This window comes from Saccopteryx bilineata, chromosome 6 (assembly GCF_036850765.1).
Source record: "Saccopteryx bilineata isolate mSacBil1 chromosome 6, mSacBil1_pri_phased_curated, whole genome shotgun sequence".
In the NCBI taxonomy this organism is placed as follows: Eukaryota; Metazoa; Chordata; class Mammalia; order Chiroptera; family Emballonuridae; genus Saccopteryx; species Saccopteryx bilineata.
Window position 1 is genome coordinate 162326682 of NC_089495.1, and position 20810 is coordinate 162347491.

The 20810-nt window shown below is 56.0% G+C and overlaps 2 protein-coding genes across 7 annotated transcripts in view; both read left to right on the plus strand.

Annotated features, from left to right (window-relative positions):
* Positions 1-1796, plus strand: part of RAB37 (RAB37, member RAS oncogene family) — a 77377-nt gene extending 75581 nt beyond the window's left edge. For all 5 annotated transcript variants that reach the window (XM_066235120.1, XM_066235122.1, XM_066235123.1 and 2 more), the window contains one exon: positions 124-1796. In XM_066235120.1, the coding sequence (XP_066091217.1) occupies positions 124-229 (106 nt within the window). In that variant the 3' untranslated portion in view covers positions 230-1796. The remainder of the gene's footprint in view (positions 1-123) is intronic.
* A 943-nt stretch (positions 1797-2739) lies between these two features.
* On the plus strand, positions 2740-19561 carry NHERF1 (NHERF family PDZ scaffold protein 1). Of its 2 annotated transcripts, none has more exons than XM_066235112.1 (6): positions 2740-3400; positions 13673-13834; positions 14663-14816; positions 17248-17288; positions 18350-18490; positions 18723-19561. In XM_066235112.1, exons 1-6 carry the CDS (start codon positions 2957-2959, stop codon positions 18909-18911), a joined length of 1131 nt encoding a protein of 376 aa, XP_066091209.1. In that variant the 5' UTR covers positions 2740-2956; the 3' UTR covers positions 18912-19561. The 2 variants fall into 2 exon arrangements, with proteins under 2 accessions (XP_066091209.1, XP_066091210.1); XM_066235113.1 differs by having other exon boundaries at positions 2741-3400; positions 18401-18490.
* The last annotated feature ends 1249 nt before the right edge of the window (positions 19562-20810 follow it).

The window sequence follows — 20810 nt, forward strand, 5'->3', positions numbered from 1 at the left end:
TGGCCCAGCCCCTGGGCTCAACTGCATTCTGCATTCTGAGGTCCTCTTGCCCCAGGCCGTGGGAGAGGGGAGGCTGCTCTGCACCTCGCTCCTTGCTCAGCCCATGGCTTCTTCCTCTTCAAGGGAGCTGAAGCACAGAGCCAGGCAGCAGGCTGACAAACCCAGCTTCCAGATTCGAGACTACGTGGAGTCCCAGAAGAAGCGACCCAGCTGCTGCTCCTTCTTGTGAACCCCAAGGGTCTGAAAGAAGGCTCCAGAGGCCCACAAGGATGCAGCCTTCTCCCTGAGACATGGTTGACTCTGAGCGGCTGGGCCAATGGGAAGAGAGTTGGGGGACCCAGTGCACAGCCCCTTCCCAATTGGGGGCTGTACACCCACCCATACCCTAGTTCCTGTAGCTTCCCTGCATCTCCAGGGAGGGTAAAGTATTTATATTCATTTTACTGATACATAATTTAACATACACACACGCACACATCAAAGGGCACCAGAAAACCAAGGTAGGGACCTGGTAGCCCTTGGCCTTCTAATATATATTTATACTAGGACTCAGGGGCTGGGCCTCCCTCCTACCCATGAGGAAGGCAATATTTCTCCAGCTCTCTGCCAGGGAACAGGCACTTCTAGGCATGAGGGCAGACAGTGACCCTGTTCCCACACTCACTTCAGCTGGAGAGAGCCTGAGCAGACCCCAGACTTCATTTCTTTCAGCTCCCCAAGGAATCATCTTCCCTGATACGATGGGCCCTTGTGCTGGGAGCTAGACCAAAGCTTATCTCTTATCAGGGAAGATAAGAAATGTGGAGATTGGGCTGGGGCCCAGCTCCTTGGGAGGGGGAGAGAGGAGTAGCAGAGATCAGATCTGTCCATTTGGCTACCTCTGGCCTTACTACCCCACCTCAGGAGGTATATCTCTTCTCCTCTGGCCCACAGTACAATGGGGCACCTGGAAATATTTGGTTCTTATTCTCTGGACCTCCCTGAATCCCTGGTCTTACCTTTCCTCTGCCAGTGCCACTAGAAACCAAAGGTCACAGTGAGGGAAAGGTGATTCTCCTGTCCCAACCCTTTAGTGGGTATGCAGTCCACAGGCTACTTCTTCAAGCAGCTGTAGTGCTTCCACTGGGTAAAGAGCCAGATAAAGAGAAATCCCTAACTCCTGGGGCAGGTGGGGAACAAACCCGAGCAGACTTCACCCAATGTGTATCCCCCTAAACCCAAGTGCTGCCTCTTCCCTGACCACCCATGCCCTTTTCTTCTCAAACAGACCCCCAAGGTCAAACTGCTTTATCTCCCCTCCTGCTGAGACAGGTTAGGGAATGAGAGGCCATCCATTTCTGAGTTAGCCAGAATGTGTGCAAAACAAGGTTGTGTGGGTAAGATTGGGGTGGGGAGGGGGCAACAGGAAGTTTATCTGGGGCCAAGGTCACAGGTCTCCCAAAGCCCTGACCCCAGGAACTGGAAGGGGACAGGAGACATGCAAATCACAACCTAGAGGCACCTCTACTCCAGCTCTCCAGGCCAGGAGCAAGGGACAGGGGCGAGAAAGAGGTATGCACTGAACATTTCTAGTCTACTGCATTTGCTTCCAAGGCAGAAATCTTGCTATCTGAGCAGATTCAGCAGCTCCAACTTGGGCACCGATAAGGAAGCTCTCGGAGGCCTCTCCCTAGCAGAGCAGGGAGGAGGATGACCTTGCCCAAGGCAGGTCATCACAGGGGATACAGTCACAGAGGCTGCTCTGGGCCTCTAGCATTTGTGTTTTACAGAATTAAACAGCAGTATTTTAGAAAGTACATCATGTCTACTGCTTCTTTGAGATGCGCACAGGAGGGGATGATGTTGAAAGGAGTGTTAGTGCTAGTTGAAGGAGCTGTCATTAACTGCCAAAATCATTTGATCCTCATCCTTCCATGTCCCCAACTAGTCTCCTCAACCTTAACAGAACTGCCCAGCCTCTGTGACCAGCTTCTCATCTGTAAGGAGCTGAAAGAAGGCTTATCTTACCATCCTGATCATTTTTTTCTTTCTTTTTTGAAGAAATCCAGGGCTCCTTTCCCTGTAGACTGTACCCAGAAATTGGTCATCTGACTGTTCTGCCTGTACCCACCCCAACTCCCTAGTCAAACGCTGGCCTGTCTTCAGTGGTCAGGCCCGTGAAGTCTTTCTGCTGAGTTCTCACACTGTCCCAGTAGGATCACAGCCCGCACCCCTATAAGCAGGTCCTGGGACAGCACAAAGGTGACTCCACAAACGGAAGACTTTGTTATTCAAGCAACTAAGTGGACCTTAGTCTTTTTCATAAGACTGCTGGGACTTCGCAGGCCCCGAAACAGCCCCCTCACACATTGAAGCTGCATACAAAGTTTTGGCTAATGGCAGTTAAAACTTTAGGTTCCTTTATCCACGGATTGGCTCTACTCAATCTCCGCCACAAGTAGGGAGATCGGGACCGAGCCTTCGGGCCCTTCAGCCCAGTACCGGGAACTCGCCGCCCCCCAACCCCCCAACCCCAACTCCAGCCACTTGGTAGCAAACACTGCCACTTCCTGCGCCCTCTTTCTTCTTCTGGAGCCCCGCGCCGCGCAGAGAGCAGGGCCCCGCCCCTGCGAATTCTCATTGGCTGGCGCTGTTCACCGGTCAGAGCGCCCCCTGCCTGTGGTCTCTGATTGGCCCCGGGTGGTCCACACCCTCAGAACGGCCCCGCAGCCTGAAAAAAGGGGTTGGGGCGGGCTCTGAAACGCTCATACGCCGCGCGGGGCGGGGATTGGTCCTTTAGCTCACACTTTCAGCTCCTCGCTGTTCGCGGCTGCGGCTGGCGGAACACCTGCTCATTCCGTCGGCGCGGAGATTTCTTACGGCGCCCGGGCCGCAGGGCTGGGAAAAGGACTGGATCGTCCCGTCTCCGGCCCCCGACGGGATCCCGCGTCGTGCCGCTGAGCCGTCGCAGGGCGAGATGAGTTCGGACGCGGCGGCCGGGGCGCCCCTGCCCCGGCTCTGCTGCCTGGAGAAGGGTCCGAATGGCTACGGCTTCCACCTGCACGGGGAGAAGGGCAAGGTGGGCCAGTTCATCCGGCTGGTGGAGCCTGGCTCGCCGGCCGAGAGGGCGGGGCTGTTGGCGGGAGATCGGCTGGTGGAGGTGAACGGCGAGAACGTGGAGAAGGAGACCCACCAGCAGGTGGTGAGTCGCATCCGCGCCGCGCTCAACGCCGTGCGTCTGCTGGTGGTCGACCCGGAGACCGACGAGCAACTCAAAAAGCTGGGCGTCCAGATCCGGGAGGAGCTGCTCCGCGCCCAGGAGGAGCCGACCGCCGCCGAGGCGCAGGGGGCTGGCGGCAAAAATGAGCCGCAGGCCGCCGCGCTGGAACCCCGTGAGTCCGAGAAGAGCCATCCCGAGGGAGTAAGTGGGGTCCCGGGAAGGGCGGCAAGTTTGGAACCGAGTGAGGAGGGAATCGGGGAGAGACCCTGGCGGCCCGGACGCCCAAGCCTGCGCCCTCATTCTCTTTCTGAAACTCGATCCTCGAGGGGGAAGCTGCTTCCGCCCGCCTACCCGGTGCACTAGGTCTTGCAGGCTTGGGGTTGCGTCCCACGACCCTCTGGTCCCTCTCCACATTCGGCTGGGACTGTGATCTTTTCTGCTACCCGCACCTCTTGTACCCTTGGCTTTTGTTAAGTAGGAATGAGGAGGGAGGCTCAAGGGAGCCCAGTCCCCTTTTCCTCGGCTCGCTCTTGGTGTGTGCTCCCATGTTGTGAGAAACTTCTAATCCCGCCCATTCCCGGACCGGCTTTTAGACCAGCCTCCCCAGAGGTGCCAGCTTCCTCCAAGGTCCCGTGGGTGGTAACTGAAGCTGGGGTGAAGCGAGCGCGACCACGACTTCAGAGAGCTAGGGAAATAACCCCGTTTCTGTGCGGAGCCCCGGCGCTGGAAGGTAGCAGAAGTTGCAGGCAGGGCTCTCTCCGCACATCCCCTCCAGCCCGCCGGTGTTTGTATCATTAACTTCAGCCGCCTGGATTTTATTCTCCTCCTGAAGGCCAGTGTGACTTCTAAGAAAAAGAAAGGAAGCCCCACTGTCTCTGGACGATGTGGGGGTGGGGTGCTGGGAGGAGGTGCAGAGGTCTGGCGCGGGGGGGGGGGGGGGGGGGGCGGTTCTGCCTCCCAGGAGGATTTATGATTCTCAGGAATGTGAAGAGTAAGCGCTAGCTTGTATCTGGGCGCGGGAGGGAGGATTTCTGAGCACGAGAAAGATGGCTGGAGGAGGAAGGGAAGGGAGTGGTGGAGTGGCACTTGGCCATGCAGGGGCCAACAGAGTACACTAAGGGTAGGTGGCCTTGCTCACGCATCATCTGCCTCACTTCAGTCCCCAGACAGCAAGAAAACTGGCTTTTTTTTACCCATGTTTAGTGTTTCCCAAAATGATCCTAGTTTGGATCAGCTGCAGGAGGGGCAGTGTCAAAACTGGAGTTGTGCTGAGCCTTCTCTCCCCAGAGAGTGAAGGGGGAGGCCTCAGGGTGCAGACTGGGGATCAGGCCTGGGCCTCCGCAGTGGCCATATGGCTTCCACCAGTTCTCCACCTGGTGGCAGCATGTGGCACAGGTGTCTGTGGTGCCAACAGGACCCTCTCCTGGACAGAGGAGGGACACAGTTCAGCCTAAAGGTAGGTGGAGCCAGATAGGACCAACTGATGCAGTGGAAGAAAAGGAAGTGAGGTCACTGGGAGCCCTGTCCAGCCAGAGATTGGTGCCGGAATGCCAGGGCTGGCAGGCTCCTACTTCCTGGCACTACCAAGCCAGCATTGACAAGGGTGGGGCAGGGGTCAGACACCAGGGAGTTGGAACCCACGACCTCTGGTCCCAACCAGAAACCTAGTTTGAACTTTGTGCTAAGTGCATCGATTTGCCATTCCTTTTTTTTTTTAATGGACTTTAGCACTTGCACAAGTAACGCACCATCCCCTGCCACACACACACACAAAGTTGCATCAAGTTAAGCTCCTCCCATTACCCTTTTGGTTTTGCTGCTGGGTGTGGGAGGGCCTGGAGGGAGGTGGAGGACCTAGCACAGACCTCCCTCTCCCCTGTTTCATCTGAAAGGCAACAGTGCTTGGCTTCCCGCTGTCTGGGTGAACACAGGTTCAGACCCCCCAGGTGGTGGTGTGACACCTGCATTTGTGTATACTGTGTTAGGCCAGGAGAAGGGAGTAGAACCCCACCCCCTACCCCAGTCCTGGGGACAGTATCACTAGGCCTCTTGGGGTTTCAGGTCAATAAGCAAATCACAGAACTTCTTTTAGCCTTGGTTCTCTCATCTGTAGAATGGGAGGCGTTGGATTACAGTGATACCTGTTCTCGAATTTTACAAATAATGGGAAATACATACTTGTGCCTTTATGGGATGCTGCATTGATCTTCTTTATGCCCAGACATTTGAATTGGAGCTCTGTGCAGCCACTGCCTTATGCATAGCCTGCCAGCATCTAGTTAGATCTACCTAATAGGAAATTCCCATGAAATCTGGCATGGTGGGCTTAAAGGTGACCCACCCTGTCATTGCAACAAAATGTTAATAAGCATCGTAATAATTTCCCTTAAAGGCTTTTCAGTGTGGACTGTTACGATATCTTCATTAGTTCTCATAAGTGAACAAGGTGTTACTTGGAAAAGTGCCATGGAGAGAGTGGGTGGCAAGTGACATCTCACTGGAAAGGCCAGCCTGAGTCAGGGATGACACAGGGCAGAAGGTGAGGGGGCCTGTAATACTGAAGTAGAAGGAGGTGGAGGTGTGTACTTCCAACTCTGCCCACCTTTGCTAACGGCTTTCCCCACCTCCACTCATGGGGGCTGAGGGGCCGCAGCACCCCTGCTCACAGCCTGCAGTCACGGGATGGAACCTAAACCCTTGAGCTTGGCTCCGGGCACATGGGCTCACAGTAGTGGCTGGGCAGGCCTAAGCCAGCTCAGCTGTACTAGCTGGGCCACCTCTTAACCTCTCTAAGCCTCCATTTCCTCTTGTGTAAGTTCGGGCGATAGCAGCTTTCTCGGACGGTTGTCAGGGTTACTTGAGGGTGTCTGTTTAGCTCAGTGCCTGGCACCAATTGCTCAGTAAACGTTGCTTCTTGGTATTTGAATAAATAAATATTTCACAGTGATTGTTGCCCCATACATGGGGTAACTAGCCCTGGATCTGCCTCCCTCCTTAGGCAGGTGCAGTTATGACCACATCTGACACTCAAGCAGGGGCCCCTTTTGTTAAATAATCATTGTTCCACAGCCCTTCACAAGCCGGCAGCCTTCTCTCCCCACCACCCCTCTGTGTTAGCACACCGTGTTTGCTCAGCCTTTGAACCTTCACACCTCATCTCCTTCAGGCCCCTTCGCTGGTCACTCTTCAAGGCCACTTACCTCCCCAGGAGCCTTTGCTCACCTCCCACCCCCTGTCCCTACATCTTTTATAGCTCTGAACACACAGGATTTGAATCTCTGTTTCTGATCTCCATCACCACATGGTGAGTCCCCAGGGCAACACCTGCGGCTTACTTGTGTGTTTATATCTCCAGCACTGTGCCTGGCTCAAAGTGAAGGGGCTCAATCAGTATTTTTTGAATTAGTGAATGAATGCATAATAGCCACCAGGGACCTTTGTCCTAAATCATCTCAGTCCAGCACACCTGGCCCTGTTTATACCTCAAACACACCCAGAGATTGGAATTCCAGAAAGAAGCTACCCACTCCTTTTTCTTGCCTACTAGCAGCTTCCATTTTAAAATTAGAAAGCCAGAAGTCTGGGTTTTGGGGTCCACTCTGCCAGCCCGCTGGCTCTGGGCCACTAATTGTCCATTGTTCCCTGCAAGCCTCAGCTTCTGCCTCTCTGAAATGGGACACCAGCACCCATCCTACAGGGTTGTAGTGGGGATTCAGTGGTGGTGGTAGTGGGGTGACACCCAGCTTGGGGTGGGTTCCCACCAGACCTGACCCTCATCTCTGAGGCAAAGACAGTGCAGGCACCCCAGGTCACAAGGTGGGTGGGCGGGCATAATTACCTGGCAGCCTACCAACCTCTTCCCATTTCTGGGAAGACAGAACAGGGTTTGAACTGCAGGATATTGGATTTGAAATGGACAGGGTGTGTGATCTTTTGTGTGTTGGTTCTTCCTCTTAAGCCACGTTTTTGGGGTCTTTCCCCCAGCATAGCCCCTGGTTCTTACTTTCAGGTGAGTCTTGGAACTCAGCTGGCTCTGACTCCAGTGTCTGCCTGCACATCTGTCTGGTCATACCTTTGGGTTGTGCTTGGGAGCCTGACTCTCTAGCCGGATGTCTCTGCCCATCACTGTGGCGTAAACTCGGGTGGTATGACCCATATCCCCGCAAGGGTCCAGGTAGCTGAGCCTTTGGGACCAGGACTCCCAGGTGCTCCTGTCCCCAGTAGTGACCTTCAGACACCTGATGGAGTGCCTCAGCCCAGAGGGGCAGGCTCCTGGCCCCATGCCCCTTCTCCTGTGATGGGCTGGGTGGGGAGTCTGTTGACTAAGTCTCTACCTTCGCCCACAGGCCATAAGAATCCACCCTTGCTATCTCTGGGCTACACCTTAGCACAAAGGGCTTCCTTGGAGACTGACCTTGACAATCTTTTAAATGGATGACATTGAAATGATAATATTTTGGATGTATTGTGTTAAATAAGATATTGCGGTTCGTTTTTCTTGTTTCTTTTTATTTTTTTTATGTGGCTACTAGGAAATTTTTTAATTACTTATGTGAAAAAAAAACAAACAAAATTTAACCAAGTAAATTTTAAGATCAAATTGGCTTTATTAAAGCATTCATGGGGTAGTGAACACACCATACAATATATAGATTATATACTGTAGAATTGTACACCTGGGATGTATATAATTTTATTAACCAATATCACCCTGATAAGTTCGACTTAAAAAAAGCAATTCATAAATTGGGCAGTGTCCCAAGCAGCCAGCAGAAGGGAGCGCCGAGGGCTCCTACACAATGGGAGGTTTTTATAGGAAAACGGGTAGGGCAAGGGCACTATTGACAAAAGAAAAGGACTATTGGGAGCCTGACATGGTTTCCTTGGGAAGAGTTTTTATCGTGTAGATTGCCTCTTTCCGTGGGAGAGGGCCCATGTAACAGATTACTGGAACTTGCTCAGAATATTCCAGACTGATTAAGATTGTACTTCTCAGAGAGGCTGAAACTGCAATTAGATCAGGTATTAAGTCTAGGTTAGGTATCATAGGTTATTAGCGTGAGTAATGCCATATTGAACCAGTGGCTTTTTTTTTTCTTTAACACCTACATGATTGGTATTATATTTCTATTGGATAGCACACATCTAGATCTGAGTTCAGAGCCCACCTTCTGCCCCTAAGCTATGTGTACTTGAACAATTTTACATGCTCTCTGTGAACCTGAGTTTCTTCCTCTGTGAAATGAGGGCAGTAGTACCTTCCTTGCAGGGTTATAATTGGGTTTTAACAAGAAAATGCACATAAAGTCTTAGTGCAGTGTTTGGCACGTAGTAAGTGCTCAGTAAACAGTAGCTGCTTTTTGTTATTTCAACAAAGCACCAGTTTCACAAGTTCCCTGAAGGTTCTTACAAGTGGCCTCTTGGCATAGCTCACAGGAGTTAAATCCAGTGGTTTCTAGGAGGAGAGTGAGGGGTGAGGCAGGCTGATGGTGGAGGGCCTCCTGGGCAGGCCAGCACGAGTGGCCAGCCGTGCAGCAGCCCACATAACAGCCTGCTCCATCCCGGCCTTGCCCAGTGCTGAGGGGACCTGAGCCAAACTCGCCCCCGGTGGGTCTCTGGACAGCACCGGAACAAAAGCCGGAGGGGGAACCTGGATCAGGGCCCCTGCTTGAGAGTGTTGGAGAAGTAGCTCCACTTGAGCTTATGTCTGCCTCCTGGATCCCACCCTGCTAGGCTCCGGAGCAGTATCTTTCCACTGAGAAACAGGAAGTTCAAGATCCAGGGCTAGGAGCAGCTCGCTTTCTGCAGGTGGAGATGGCTAACATTCCTTGGCCTGCACAGACTGTGGGGAGGGCCTGTAGAGTGCAATGGAGCCACGCCAGGGCCAGAGGACATGGGTCAGTGGTCTGAGCTCTTGGTCACTTCCCGTGCCCCCATGTTCCCCAGTCACATGGCATCCCAGCAGGGCTAGCTCTCCATCCTGGCTTCCTTGAAGAGCTGGCACCAGACCAGACCCAGGCCTATATCTCCAGAGCCGTGTGGATGGACCAAGCTACCTCCCAGAGCAGCCATGGTTTCCTGCCCCCTGCACACCCTCTGCCCCACCCCCACCAGAGCAGCCAGGGCCCCCTCTCTGCTGCTCCCCTCGCCTTCTCACCCACCCTGTGGTTGGGGCTGCTTCTCTGTATGAGGCAGCAGGGCACCATTCTCAGCTGCATAAACAGAGCCCTGGGTGGGGGCTGTGCTGGGGGAGGGCAGTCTTGAGAGGTGAGGGTCGCCTCTGTCGTGCCCCTGGCCACCCTAGTCCTCTCCCTGCTCCTGCAGCCCGCCCCTTGTGGGAGGCAGCCTGGCTGTGTTCTGTAAGGGTTTTCACCATGGCACCGGCAGGGAGGGGCCCGGGCCTGTGGGGCGTTGCCCCCAGCCACCCTCTGGAGGAGGAACAGGGAGCGGCCCTGGACCTGCTCCCCAGAGACAGTCACTGGTGTTAGGATATCGACTTACCCCAGCTTTCCAGGTGGCTGCTGGGGGTGCCTATTGAATTCCGTGCCCGCCATCCGCTCCCTGGGCTGCGTGGGTGGAGGTGACTGGGCGGCCACCTGGGGTGGGGCTGGGCTCCCTGGGGGAGAGCGGGGGAAAAGAGGAGGCCAGGCCTGAGACAGGATTTGGAACAGTGGAGGACCTGAGAGTAGGAGAAGGCCCCTCGACTCCAGGCAGCGCTCCTGGCTGGGTCTTTTCCGGAAAATGGGTCTGGCGTTTTCTGGACGTGAAAGACTCAGACTCAGACAGCTCCTAGCACCCACACATTCGCACTGCCCATTGGCCCCTATTGCCTCACGTCCCTTCCTCTCACTTACGGCTCTCTGCCCATCTCCTCACTGAGCAGATCCTGATTTTTACTTCTGCACTGGCATCATCACTGGGAGTCCCACCTGAGGTTCTAAACACCCTGGGGCCATGTTCCCCTTGAAGTGACCCTTCTACCCCAGCTCTGAACCCCTCAAGCACTGGCAAGAGACTCCTCCTGAACTCCTTGGGCCACACAGTAGCCCCGAGGTGTCCTGCACCTGCCATTTACCCCCTTTCCCAGGCCCAAGAGCAATGGTGGCCAAGCTCCTGCTCCGTACCTGACCCCTCCCTTCTTGTCTCGGTTCTGGGCCAGCCCACAGACCCCCAGGGACGACTCCTGTCAGCACCAGCCTCCACCCAGGATGGGCTGGGCTGACTCAGCAACTGGCAGTGACACCTGGAGACAGCTGGGGGAGGGGTGAAAAGAAACCAGGCTGGTCTGCCTGGAAGAATGGGAACCTCCTTCCCCATGGGAAGGGAAGGAGCCTCCAGGGAGCTGGGAAGGAAGGTGCTAGATGGGGCTCTGTATATGTATCAACGCTTCAGAAAACTACCTGGGGTTTCCTGGCCACCTTCCTGGCCACCCCCAGATGGAAAGGGAGCAGCAGGGCCCTGAGCCCATCAGGCTGAGCCCCTTATTTCTTCCAATCCCGTGGCTAAGTGTTGGCAGAGGAGAATGAGACTCAAAGCAGGCCCTCCAGCCTTAATGACAGGTCACCAGCAAGGGGTCCTGGGGTGAAACTGAGGATCGGTAAGGGGAGCCTGCAGCACAGAGACCTATGCCCAAAGGTGGGCATCATGGCCCTGGCCGGTTGGCTCAGCGGTAGAGCGTCGGCCTAGCGTGCGGAGGACCCGGGTTCGATTCCCGGCCAGGGCGCATAGGAGAAGCGCCCATTTGCTTCTCCACCCCTCCGCCGCACTTTCCTCTCTGTCTCTCTCCCGCAGCCAAGGCTCCATTGGAGCAAAGATGGCCCGGGCGCTGGGCATGGCTCTGTGGCCTCTGCCTCAGGCGCTAGAGTGGCTCTGGTCGCAATATGGCGACGCCCAGGATGGGCAGAGCATCGCCCCCTGGGGGGCAGAGCGTTGCCCCTGGTGGGCGTGCCGGGTGGATCCCGGTCGGGCGCATGCGGGAGTCTGTCTGACTGTCTCTCCGTTTCCAGCTTCAGAAAAATGAAAAAAAAAAAAAAAGGTGGGCATCATGGAGCAGTTTGTGCAGTCTTGCCAGCCAGGGGAGCACCCAGCTGCTCCCTCTCCCCCAGCCCGGGCCTGCTCACTGTCCCTGTCATCGCCTGTCCCAAGCTCAGGCTTAGCTCTGGCTGCAAGAGACCTTTTGAGCACCCGGAAGGAAGCCTGTGGTTTCATCAGCTCCCAAGCCCCTCCCAGCAGAGACTGCAAGCACCTCAGAGAGTGTGACTTCAGTGTTTGTGACTCCTGTGAGGCCTCAGTTCCAAGTGGGCCTCCTCCCAGCCTGAACCTGGCTCTTTAAGAGCCAGCCCACAGATAGTAGCAAGATCCGGGGTTTCGAGTCAGAGACAGTTGGAGTTCTGGCTCTCCAGCTGAGCTGTGTGACGGCAGGCAGTGACCATAATATTTTGAATCTTAGTTGCCCTATCTTGAAGATGTATGAACAGCCGCAGCCAGGTTGCTGAGGGGAGGCAGGGCAGACATCAATTGGACCTGCTCCCTCCCTCCCCATCTTCTCAGGGTGACTGAAGCTCGGTCTGGCTGGGGCAGAAAGCTGAGCCCTTGCCTATGGTGGCAGCTGGTCAGACCTGTTCTTGTTCACCCCGCCTGGGGGAGGGCCGGCTGGCAGCTTGGTTGGAGGGATTAGCTTGAGGGGAGAAGAGCCTCTCACTCCCGGAACAAGACCTGGAGTGCTGTGGCTGGCCCAGAGAAGCAGGCATCAGCCGGCCCTGCCTTGGGGAACCGGAGAGGGATGAGGAGAACATGGGAGAAAGGGGACCCTGGGGCTTCCAGCCCAGATTATGGTTCCTGCAGCCCAATTGTCAACTCTCCTTCCTGTCTTGGCCTCTCTACACCCCCATCAACATCCTGAGACACAGAAAGATCCGCCCCGTCATTTAAAGGAAGACAAAGTCACCTCCTCTGGCCACCCCTCTGAGAGTGGAGTGGTGGGGACCGAGCCTTAAAGCTGATAGCACTGCCTCCTAGGGCTGGCAAGTTGGGACAGGCGACCTGTAAACCCTCTTCACCTTCCCCACCCATCCCTAGCCTTCTCCGCTCCCAGCTGGGGACTGCGGTTTCAGAGCAGCCTGGCACCCCCACCCCCCACGCCAGAATCTCACTTCTCACTTTCATTTGACTATTCATTAGTATTTCACAGTTGTCAAGTGCCCCCTTGTCTGCGAATTACCTCACTGCCTTACAGCTACCCTTGGAGACAGGTGGCACTTAAGAACGGTCCCAATGAGGAACCTGAGGCAGAAACGACTGCCCCAGGCCACACAGTGGGGGGGCTAGGACCTGGGCCAGGGTATTGGCTCCAGCCATTGCTCCTTTCCTGGTGTCCTGGAGTAACCCGGAGCTCACAGGCTGGCTGCTGTGGCCCTGCTCCCGGCCTGCGAGTTGAGGGAGAGGGACCCCAAGTCAGTCTTGGTGCTCGGGCTTCGGTTTCCTGCCCATTCACCCCCAGATTCTCTCCGTCACTTGGACGTGTTTTAGGACTACAGCTTCTAAGCTCAGCCGCTAGGTTGGACCGAGGCTAGTGACACCGTTTCAGTTGAGTGTCTGAGTGCTCCTTGCAGACCAGCAGGACCTCTGGCGTTCTGTTATTGCCTTTGCCCTCTGCCAGACCAGTCTTGGTTCTGCCAGTGAGGTGTTCTTGTCCTGTCTGGGACCCCGGGCTGTGCCTCCCGCTGGTCTGTGGTCATTGGCCGCATGGCTCCCTTTGGCGGGGCCACTTGGCTTGGTGGAGGAGAGACAGTCATGGATAAGGCAAGGCTTTACTGTAAATATGCTGCCCGGCTTTCAGTAAACACCTGCCCCTGCCTCCCTGCTGCAGAGAGGAGCCTGAATGGGGAAGGGCCCTGAGAAGCATGGCTGAGTTGAAGGGAGCCCAGTGTGGCTGTGGCCATGGCCTGGACAGGGTGACCTGTTGAAAGGGCACAGGCAGATGTCTCTTAAGCACTCAGACACTCAGCTGAAGTGGTTCGCACCATCCTTGTATAAACAGGCTAGGGTCCCCCATCCCACATCTCAGGTACCAAGCCAGGCTGGCAGGTGTGCCACCTGTTACCCCCCAGGAAGGCCAGATTGAGCCATTGGTAGGAGGGACAAGGTAGCAATCAAAATAACATGATTAGCCTTAGAATGTCTAAAGGGGAGGGACTTGGGCAATCTATTCCTGCTTCTCATTTGCCAGAAGAGGAAAGCGAGGCTTGGACAGGGGCCTGGTTGCCCAGGGTCACCTAGGCAGTTTGCTGCAACACAGCGTCTCCATGCAGGTCTCCTGAGTCCCGGGCCAGCATTCTCTAACGTGGCCGTGTAGCATCTCAGCAGATTTGCCTGTTAGCGGGTCTTCCTTTGTGGGAGCTGGTGTCAGGCATAGGGCAGGGAGAGTGGGACCCGGGACGCTGGAATGACCTTGACCGTGCTTTATCCCCACAGCATGAGCTTCGGCCTCGTCTCTGCATCATGAAGAGGGGCGCCAATGGCTATGGCTTCAACCTGCACAGTGACAAGTCCAAACCAGGCCAGTTCATCCGGTCAGTGGACCCAGACTCACCTGCCGAGGCCTCAGGGCTCCAGGCCCAGGACCGTATAGTGGAGGTAGTACTTCTCGCCTTCTTCCCAGGTTCCTCCTTCCCAGGTTCCTCCTTCCCGGCCCCCTCCCCACAGATGCAGACAGCTCCTGGGGCAGCCATCACCCTGTCTGCTCCTCGGTTAGCCACTGATGCTCTGAGGCTGCAGGGAGGGATTGTGGGCCGGCAGGAGGGAGGGAAGGAAGGGTGGTGGGTGGGCAGAGACACTGGCTTCTTTCCCGCCCCCACCTCCCCTGGGATCTTCACCGAGCAGTCCCTGATTGGCAGCCCATGATTCACCTATTGGCCAGGTAGATATCGAGGCCACCCCTAAAGTTTCCTGCCACCTGCATCCTCGATGCCAGGCATAAGGATGGAGTGGGAGGATGAAATCCTTTTCCCAAGTGAGGCTGTTAGGTGGAGAGGAAACGCAAACCAAATGCCTTGGGCAGGTCCCAGAATCTCAGTCTTAGAACATTAGAGCTAGAAGATCAGCTCTCCCAAGACTTCTCATCTTACATCTGAGCAAACCAAGGCCCAGGCAGGCAAAGTCAATCGGCAAGTACATAGAGAAGCCAGGACCCAGCCCAGGCCTCCGGACCCTTCCCGTCCCGTCTGTCCCAGCTGTGTTTGTTTAGTCTGACCGGAATATTTCCTTTGGCTTTTCCCATGTGTCCTGCCTCCTGTCAGACTAACAAATGAGAGGACCACTTGGCCTCATTTAGGACTCTGTAGGCAAGGGGGCTCAGTGTCCCCAGATTGTCAATTGGCCAAGGACAAAGAGGACCACTTGCAGCTCTTTGCCCTACCCTCCCAGAACTGAGGCAGGTGCTGGTAACTGTGCCCCCACCCACAGGTGAACGGGGTCTGCATGGAGGGCAAGCAGCATGGAGACGTGGTGTCTGCTATCAAGGCTGGTGGGGATGAAACCCAGCTGCTGGTGGTGGACAAGGAAACCGATGAGTTCTTCAAGAAATGCAAAGTGATTCCGTCCCATGAGCACCTGAATGGTGAGCTAGGTGGGGTAGCTGGAGGCCCCCAAGTCAGGGATGTTGGCCAGGATTCTAGACTTGACTGTGTCCCAGGTAAGGGGTGACAGCCTCCTCCTTCGATGCTCCCTCCCTGTCCTTGAGGGGAGGACAGGGCTGTGTTATAGGAGAGAGTGGAGCCTAGCTAGTGTTGGAAGAGGAAGCAGGGTCAGCGTGGGTTTCTAGGGGTGGCCTGTGACAGGGGTACACTGGCACAGGGAATGGTGAGATGGGACAGAGCTGCTGATCCCTGGGCCAAAGCTGCAGCACCAGAGGGAGGCCCAGCCCCTCCACCCCCAGCAAGTTCTCAGGGCAGTACTGGTACAAGGAAAGGGTTAACTCTGGGGAGGCCTCAGCCTTTGCTTGGTCAGATCAGAGTCCAGTGACGGGCCCAGTGCCTCCCCCTCTCCTCTCTCAGGTTGTCTTGGAAACCCAGGCTTGCTGGCTCTAGAGAACAGTGGGTCCCCCTTCGGCCCCTGGGCCCCTGTCCTCCCCATCCCCCACCATCCCCCTGCCAAGCCTGGTACCTCCCCTTGCCCAAGCCCAAGCTAAACCGGTATGGCTGCTACACCAGGACAGGGAGGAGTTAAGCAGCACTGTGCTCCCTGGTCTGGACTTTCTCCCTGGGAAGATGGCTGAGGAGAGCAGGGGAGGATGGGACCTCTGGTCTTTACGATGGGTGGAGCCTCCCTGAGGGTGTCAGGGTTACATTTGTAAGGGGCAGGGTGGTGCACACAAAGGTGCTGATGTAGGCTTGGACCCTAGCTGGAGGGGCCCAGTGGGGAGGTCCCGTCCCTGTCTAGCCACACTAGTGTGCTGGGAGCAGCTGGAAGGGGTTATGGGTTGGCTGGAAGTCTCTAGCAGACTCGGCGTGGGAGGTGGGATGCCAGCCACCTTACCCTTGTCTCCCAAGTTCATGGAAACCACGTAACTCAGATAATCCCCTTCCTCTGTGAGGGGGACACCGAGGCCCAGAGAAGCCCCAGCCTGGCTCTTGGAGACATAGCATGAGGAAGACAACAAACATCTGGATTCTACTCAGCTCCTCAAACACCTTTCCCTGCCCCCTCCAGCAGCCCTCCCCCTCACCACCATCATCAGCCCGCACATGCCGCCCTGTCTCCGGCAGGGTGGGGAGGGCCCTGAGAACTAGGCTGATTACAGCCTCTGGCCAGGACCTGCACAGGAAGAGGCCCAGGCTCACGTCTCCTCCCCAGTGTCCCTCCTGGTTTCCCCAGGATGGTGTCTTCTACTCACTCCTCCCAACAGATGTAACTGGGGCGTCCCATAGAGAGGAATGCCACCCCACTCCCACGCAGCTTCCCGGCTTCACCCCAGCCACTGAGGGACAGCCTGGAGTCCACGAGGAAGGGGCTGGCGTAGGGCGCTGGTGGATGAGTGTCCCTGTGTCCTAGCAGTCCCCTGCCCAGCCGCCGTGGGAGGGTCGAGGGTGCTGAAAGGGAGGAAGAGGTGAATTGTCTATGCCCGAGTGCTCAGGCCTCTGGTCCAGGACGAGGGGAAAGGTATACACTGATGTTAAGCTAGGAGTTCAGAAGAAACCCACCCAGGGTGACCAGTCCCCAGAGATGGAACAGCCCCCCCATAGCCATGTGGAGCCTCTGCCCTGAGTGACCCACGCCAGTGTTCTCTCCTGAGCCCTCCTGCTACCACAGCAGTCCCCACTGGCTGGGACACCCCTGCCCTGAGCCCTCCTGCTACCACAGCAGTTCCCACTGGCTGGGACACCCCTGCCCTGAGCCCTCCTGTCCTCATCTCCACACTGGCCAGCGGGAGTTGGGACTGTTTCCCTCTCAGCTGAGGCGGGCACTGACCACCGCCTGAGTGGTTCTAATTTGGGAGTTCCTGCCCTCTCCCAGGAAGCATTTGGAAAAGACTAGTTCCTGGGCTGCTTCAGTCCCACTAATCAGAGGCTCGAGTGCTAAGGCCCAGGAATCTATATTTTTAACAAGCTTCCCTGGTGATTCTTAGACAGCCATCTGGGAATTTCACCCCCATCTAGAACAATGCTTTCCTCAGAGAGCTCATTATCCATTAGTGGTTGGTGAGATTAACTTGGTGAGTAGACACCAGCATTATTATTATTATTATTTTTCATGAAATTGAATAGAAAATCTCAAAGAGCATTGTGATGTAGTGGAGCTAAGGTTTTGGGGGCTATGGTAAAGGCAAGTAGTTTTGTGAAACTTTTGTTACACTCAGGCACAACCTGTGTACACCAAGTTGTCAAAATGTCAATTGTGCTTACAGTGGGTTGCAGTGAAGAGACTTTTCAACACTGACCCAGGGACCAAGATCTCATTATCTGCCCAGCCCTACACCTCTCACCTCTCCACGCTAGCCCTGCCCACATTCCCGAGCTTGTGGACTCACCTCTGCTTTTCTCCTTCACTAGGTCCCTTGCCTGAGCCCTTTACCAATGGGGAGATCCGCAAGGTAACGGCTGACCCCTAACTGCTTCACTAGCTGCAGTCGGGGGCCGCTGGAGAAGGGTGGAAGGTGGTGTGGTTGGGAGGACAGCCATCTGGCTCAGGTTGAAACTCCAGTTTCCAAGCTACTCCCTGCTGAGCGCCATGCTCTGTACCTGCCAGTGTGTCCTCTGCCCCCGCCTAGGACCAAGGCTGTCCGGAGGGAGAGGCCTGGTACTCCCCTCTGCAGCCCGCCATCCTGGGTGACAAGCCCCACCTCCAACTCCCCACCACACAGAAGAGGCCATTCTTCCACCCAAGAACAGAGCTTCAGTGTCTGGCCGCATGCTGCCTGGCTACTTCGTCTGGGTTGGAAGAACAAAGCCCCTCTGCCCCTCCTCCCCAGGCGGAAAGGAAGGGAAGGGAAGGCAGTGGAGGCTGGGGAAGGGATGGCGGGGCCCAGTGCCAGCCAAGGCCACAGAGGAACCCAGGCAGGGGCTGAGCGCCAAGCTGAAGCCCCAGCCAGAGCCTTCGCTCTGTGACAGACTGACCATGAAGTGGAGCTAGCTCTCTGCAGGGTCTGTCAAAGCCTTCCCTGCCCCGGGGCCTCCTGCGGGGCACACAGCAGAGGAGGCCACCCTGGGTACCCCAAACATCTTGTCATTCCATCTATGGGTGCAGAACCCACATCCATCTTACTCTTCCAAAGCCCTTCTAGGCTGCTTTGGGGTTACAGTTTCAAGATTCCTGAGGTCAAGTCCAAGTAAATAGTCAGATGGTCCACAGAAGATTCAGGGAGCATCACAGGGGTTTCCCATGCCAAGTAGAGGCCCCGAGTGTCCCCACAACCCAGGAAGCCCTCCCGTCCTGAAAGCCTCATTGGGAGGGCTGGGCAGTGGGCTATTCAGCTAATCCCTCAGTGGTCCCTCCCAGCCTAGAGCCGGGCTACCCTCTGATCCTTGGAGGAATGTAACAGTGTCAGCCCCTGAGGGCCCCAGGCAGTGGCACTGCAGGGTAGCTGGCCAGGGCTCAAGTGCAAGTTCTTGGAGGAGGCACCCATCTTCCCTGGAATCTCCTTTTCTTACTCAGGACTTCCCCAACGTGTCCCCCACCGACCCCCACCTGTCCTCTCTCTGCCAGGAGAACAGTCGTGAAGCCCTGACCGAGGTGGCCTCTGAGAACCCCAGGCCTGCCCTGACACGATCCACCTCCAGTGATACTAGCGAGGAGGTAGGCTGGCCGGGCAGGCGAGGGGTGGCACTGGGTTACCGGCACCCCATTCCTAGGCCATACTTGTGCCTGGCACACCAGCCTGCCTTGGAGGTCACATGCTGAGCCATGCTCTGTTCTTGTGACCTGGCTTCCCTGGGCACTGCCCCAGGGACCCACTTCACCGAGGCTGACGACCAGACACCTCGCCCAGCACTGACTCCCGCTCCCTGCCTTCCCCTCATCTTTACAGCTCAGTACCCAAGACAGCCCCAAGAAACAGGACTCCACAGCACCCTCATCTACCTCCTCCTCCGACCCCATCCCGGACTTCAACATCTCCCTGGCCGTGGCCAAAGAGAGGGCCCACCAGAAGCGCAGCAACAAACGGGCCCCACAGATGGACTGGAGCAAGAAAAACGAACTCTTCAGCAATCTCTGAGCACCTCCCCCAGCCACCCAGGAAGCTGGATGGGCTGGGCCCACACCCCACCTAACTCCCTCTTGTCTCCCCCCTTACCCCAGTGACAAATCAGCACCAGCGTCTGCCCTCTTGGCAAATCTGATTACTTAGAGAACTGTTCTTCCCTTACCTCAGAGAAAGTGAATGTTTTTCTGTCCTACCCCAATCAGAAGCAGACTGTCTCCCTCCCCTTCCTCACTGAGTATTCCAGCCTACCAGGTGTCCCCTTGCCACCCTACCTGGGACATCACTAGCACCTGCACCAGCAAGGATCAAGGGACCAGGCCAGAGGTCACAACCCCAAGTGATGACTGAGTCTAGGGATCGAGGACTGGGACTGCAGCAGCCACATCACCCCGAGAGCTGTGCGTTGGGCTTATTTCTGTTCATTTGATTTTTTTAAGAGTGCAGCATCGCAGGGTATAGAGGGGTTTTTGTCTCCTGATTAACATGATTCTCCAGGTTGTTGTATCCAAGACTTAGCAGCAGCCTCAGCCTTAAACTTGTTTCTTTCATCCCAGAAACTCTAGCAGGTGGGGGACAGCTTGGCCACCCCCTGCCCAGCCTTGAGCCAGGCACCATCATTGTAAGGAAACTCCATCAGAAATTCAACTGGTTTCTCTAAACCACTTCAGCCTCTGTGTCTTCCTTTAGAGCTCTGGCTGAGAGGGTGGGGTACAGTTAAAGGGGCAGATGGTCCAGAGCTCTCTGGGGCCCTAAGCCCGAGAGTGGGATGTGGGAAGTTTTAACCAGAGAGCCAGTGGGAAGTTCTAACTGTCCTGGTAGCCTCGGCCACCCAGCCACTGTATGCTTCCCTCAGTGGTCAGCTTGCAGACACAGGGACTATCCAGGGAAATAGCCCCGAGCCACATGCTGAGAGGGCTCTGAGCCTTCTAATTCCAAGAGCTTTGGAAGTGTGAAACCCGCTGGAACCTGACTGGGAATGTGAAGACTTGGCTTTAATCTTCCCACCCTCAGCCAGTGGGGTGCAGGGTTCCCAGGAGCTGCTGAGCTGGCGCCAGATACTCTATCTAATCTGGCCAGGGACCTGATTGGAGGGCAGCTGTCCAGGCCCAGGGGGGAGCAAACCTGGGCCTTGGGCATGCCATGTGGCAGGTGGGTTGCAGAGGACTTGCCAAGGGCGAAGTGCCCTGTTCCTCCCCAGGAGACCAGGTCCTTTATGACTGGCACTCACAGCCACATCCTGGAGGCCTGCCAGGGTGGCCTGAGAGGGCTGAGGCTGCCAGGCCCAGAGGTTCAGGGCAAGTGCTCAGAGAAGGAAGAGAATTGGCCACAGGCTACTCTTCACCCAACCAAGAAACCTCAGAAGCCAGGTTCCCGGGACTGAGGAAAGCAAGGGAGAACCATGGAGCCCTGGGGTTGAGAGAAGAGCCAGTCACTTCCTGGTCACCCTGGCCTCTTGTTTATGTCCAAAACCCTTACAGCACCAGTTGCCCTGGGCCGCTCAGCTGGGCCTGGCCTGCCCTCACACCACCCTTGCCTGTTTCAACCTGGATGGAGACCCCGCAGGAGAGCTGCCCACTAGGTTACCAACGGGATGGGAAACCCTAGGGATCGTTGAGTGAGCTAAAGAAACATGGGAGGGACAGGTGGTGTGGGGCTAGGGGTCTGGTGTAAAGGGGCCCAGCAAGTGAAGTGCTCACCTTGGGTTCAGGCACGTTTTATATTCTAGTTCTTCCAACGTATAGTCTGGTGTCCTGCCAGGACTGGGGGCCCGGAGGCCTCGGCAATAGTTCTGGCTGAGGCCTTAGGCAAGTTGCCTTCACTTGCCTAAGGCTATTTCTAACCCTTGAAAATGTCCTAGGCACCCTCAAGAGTCTCTTCCACAACTGTGTTTTGGAATGTGACTGGCCTTTC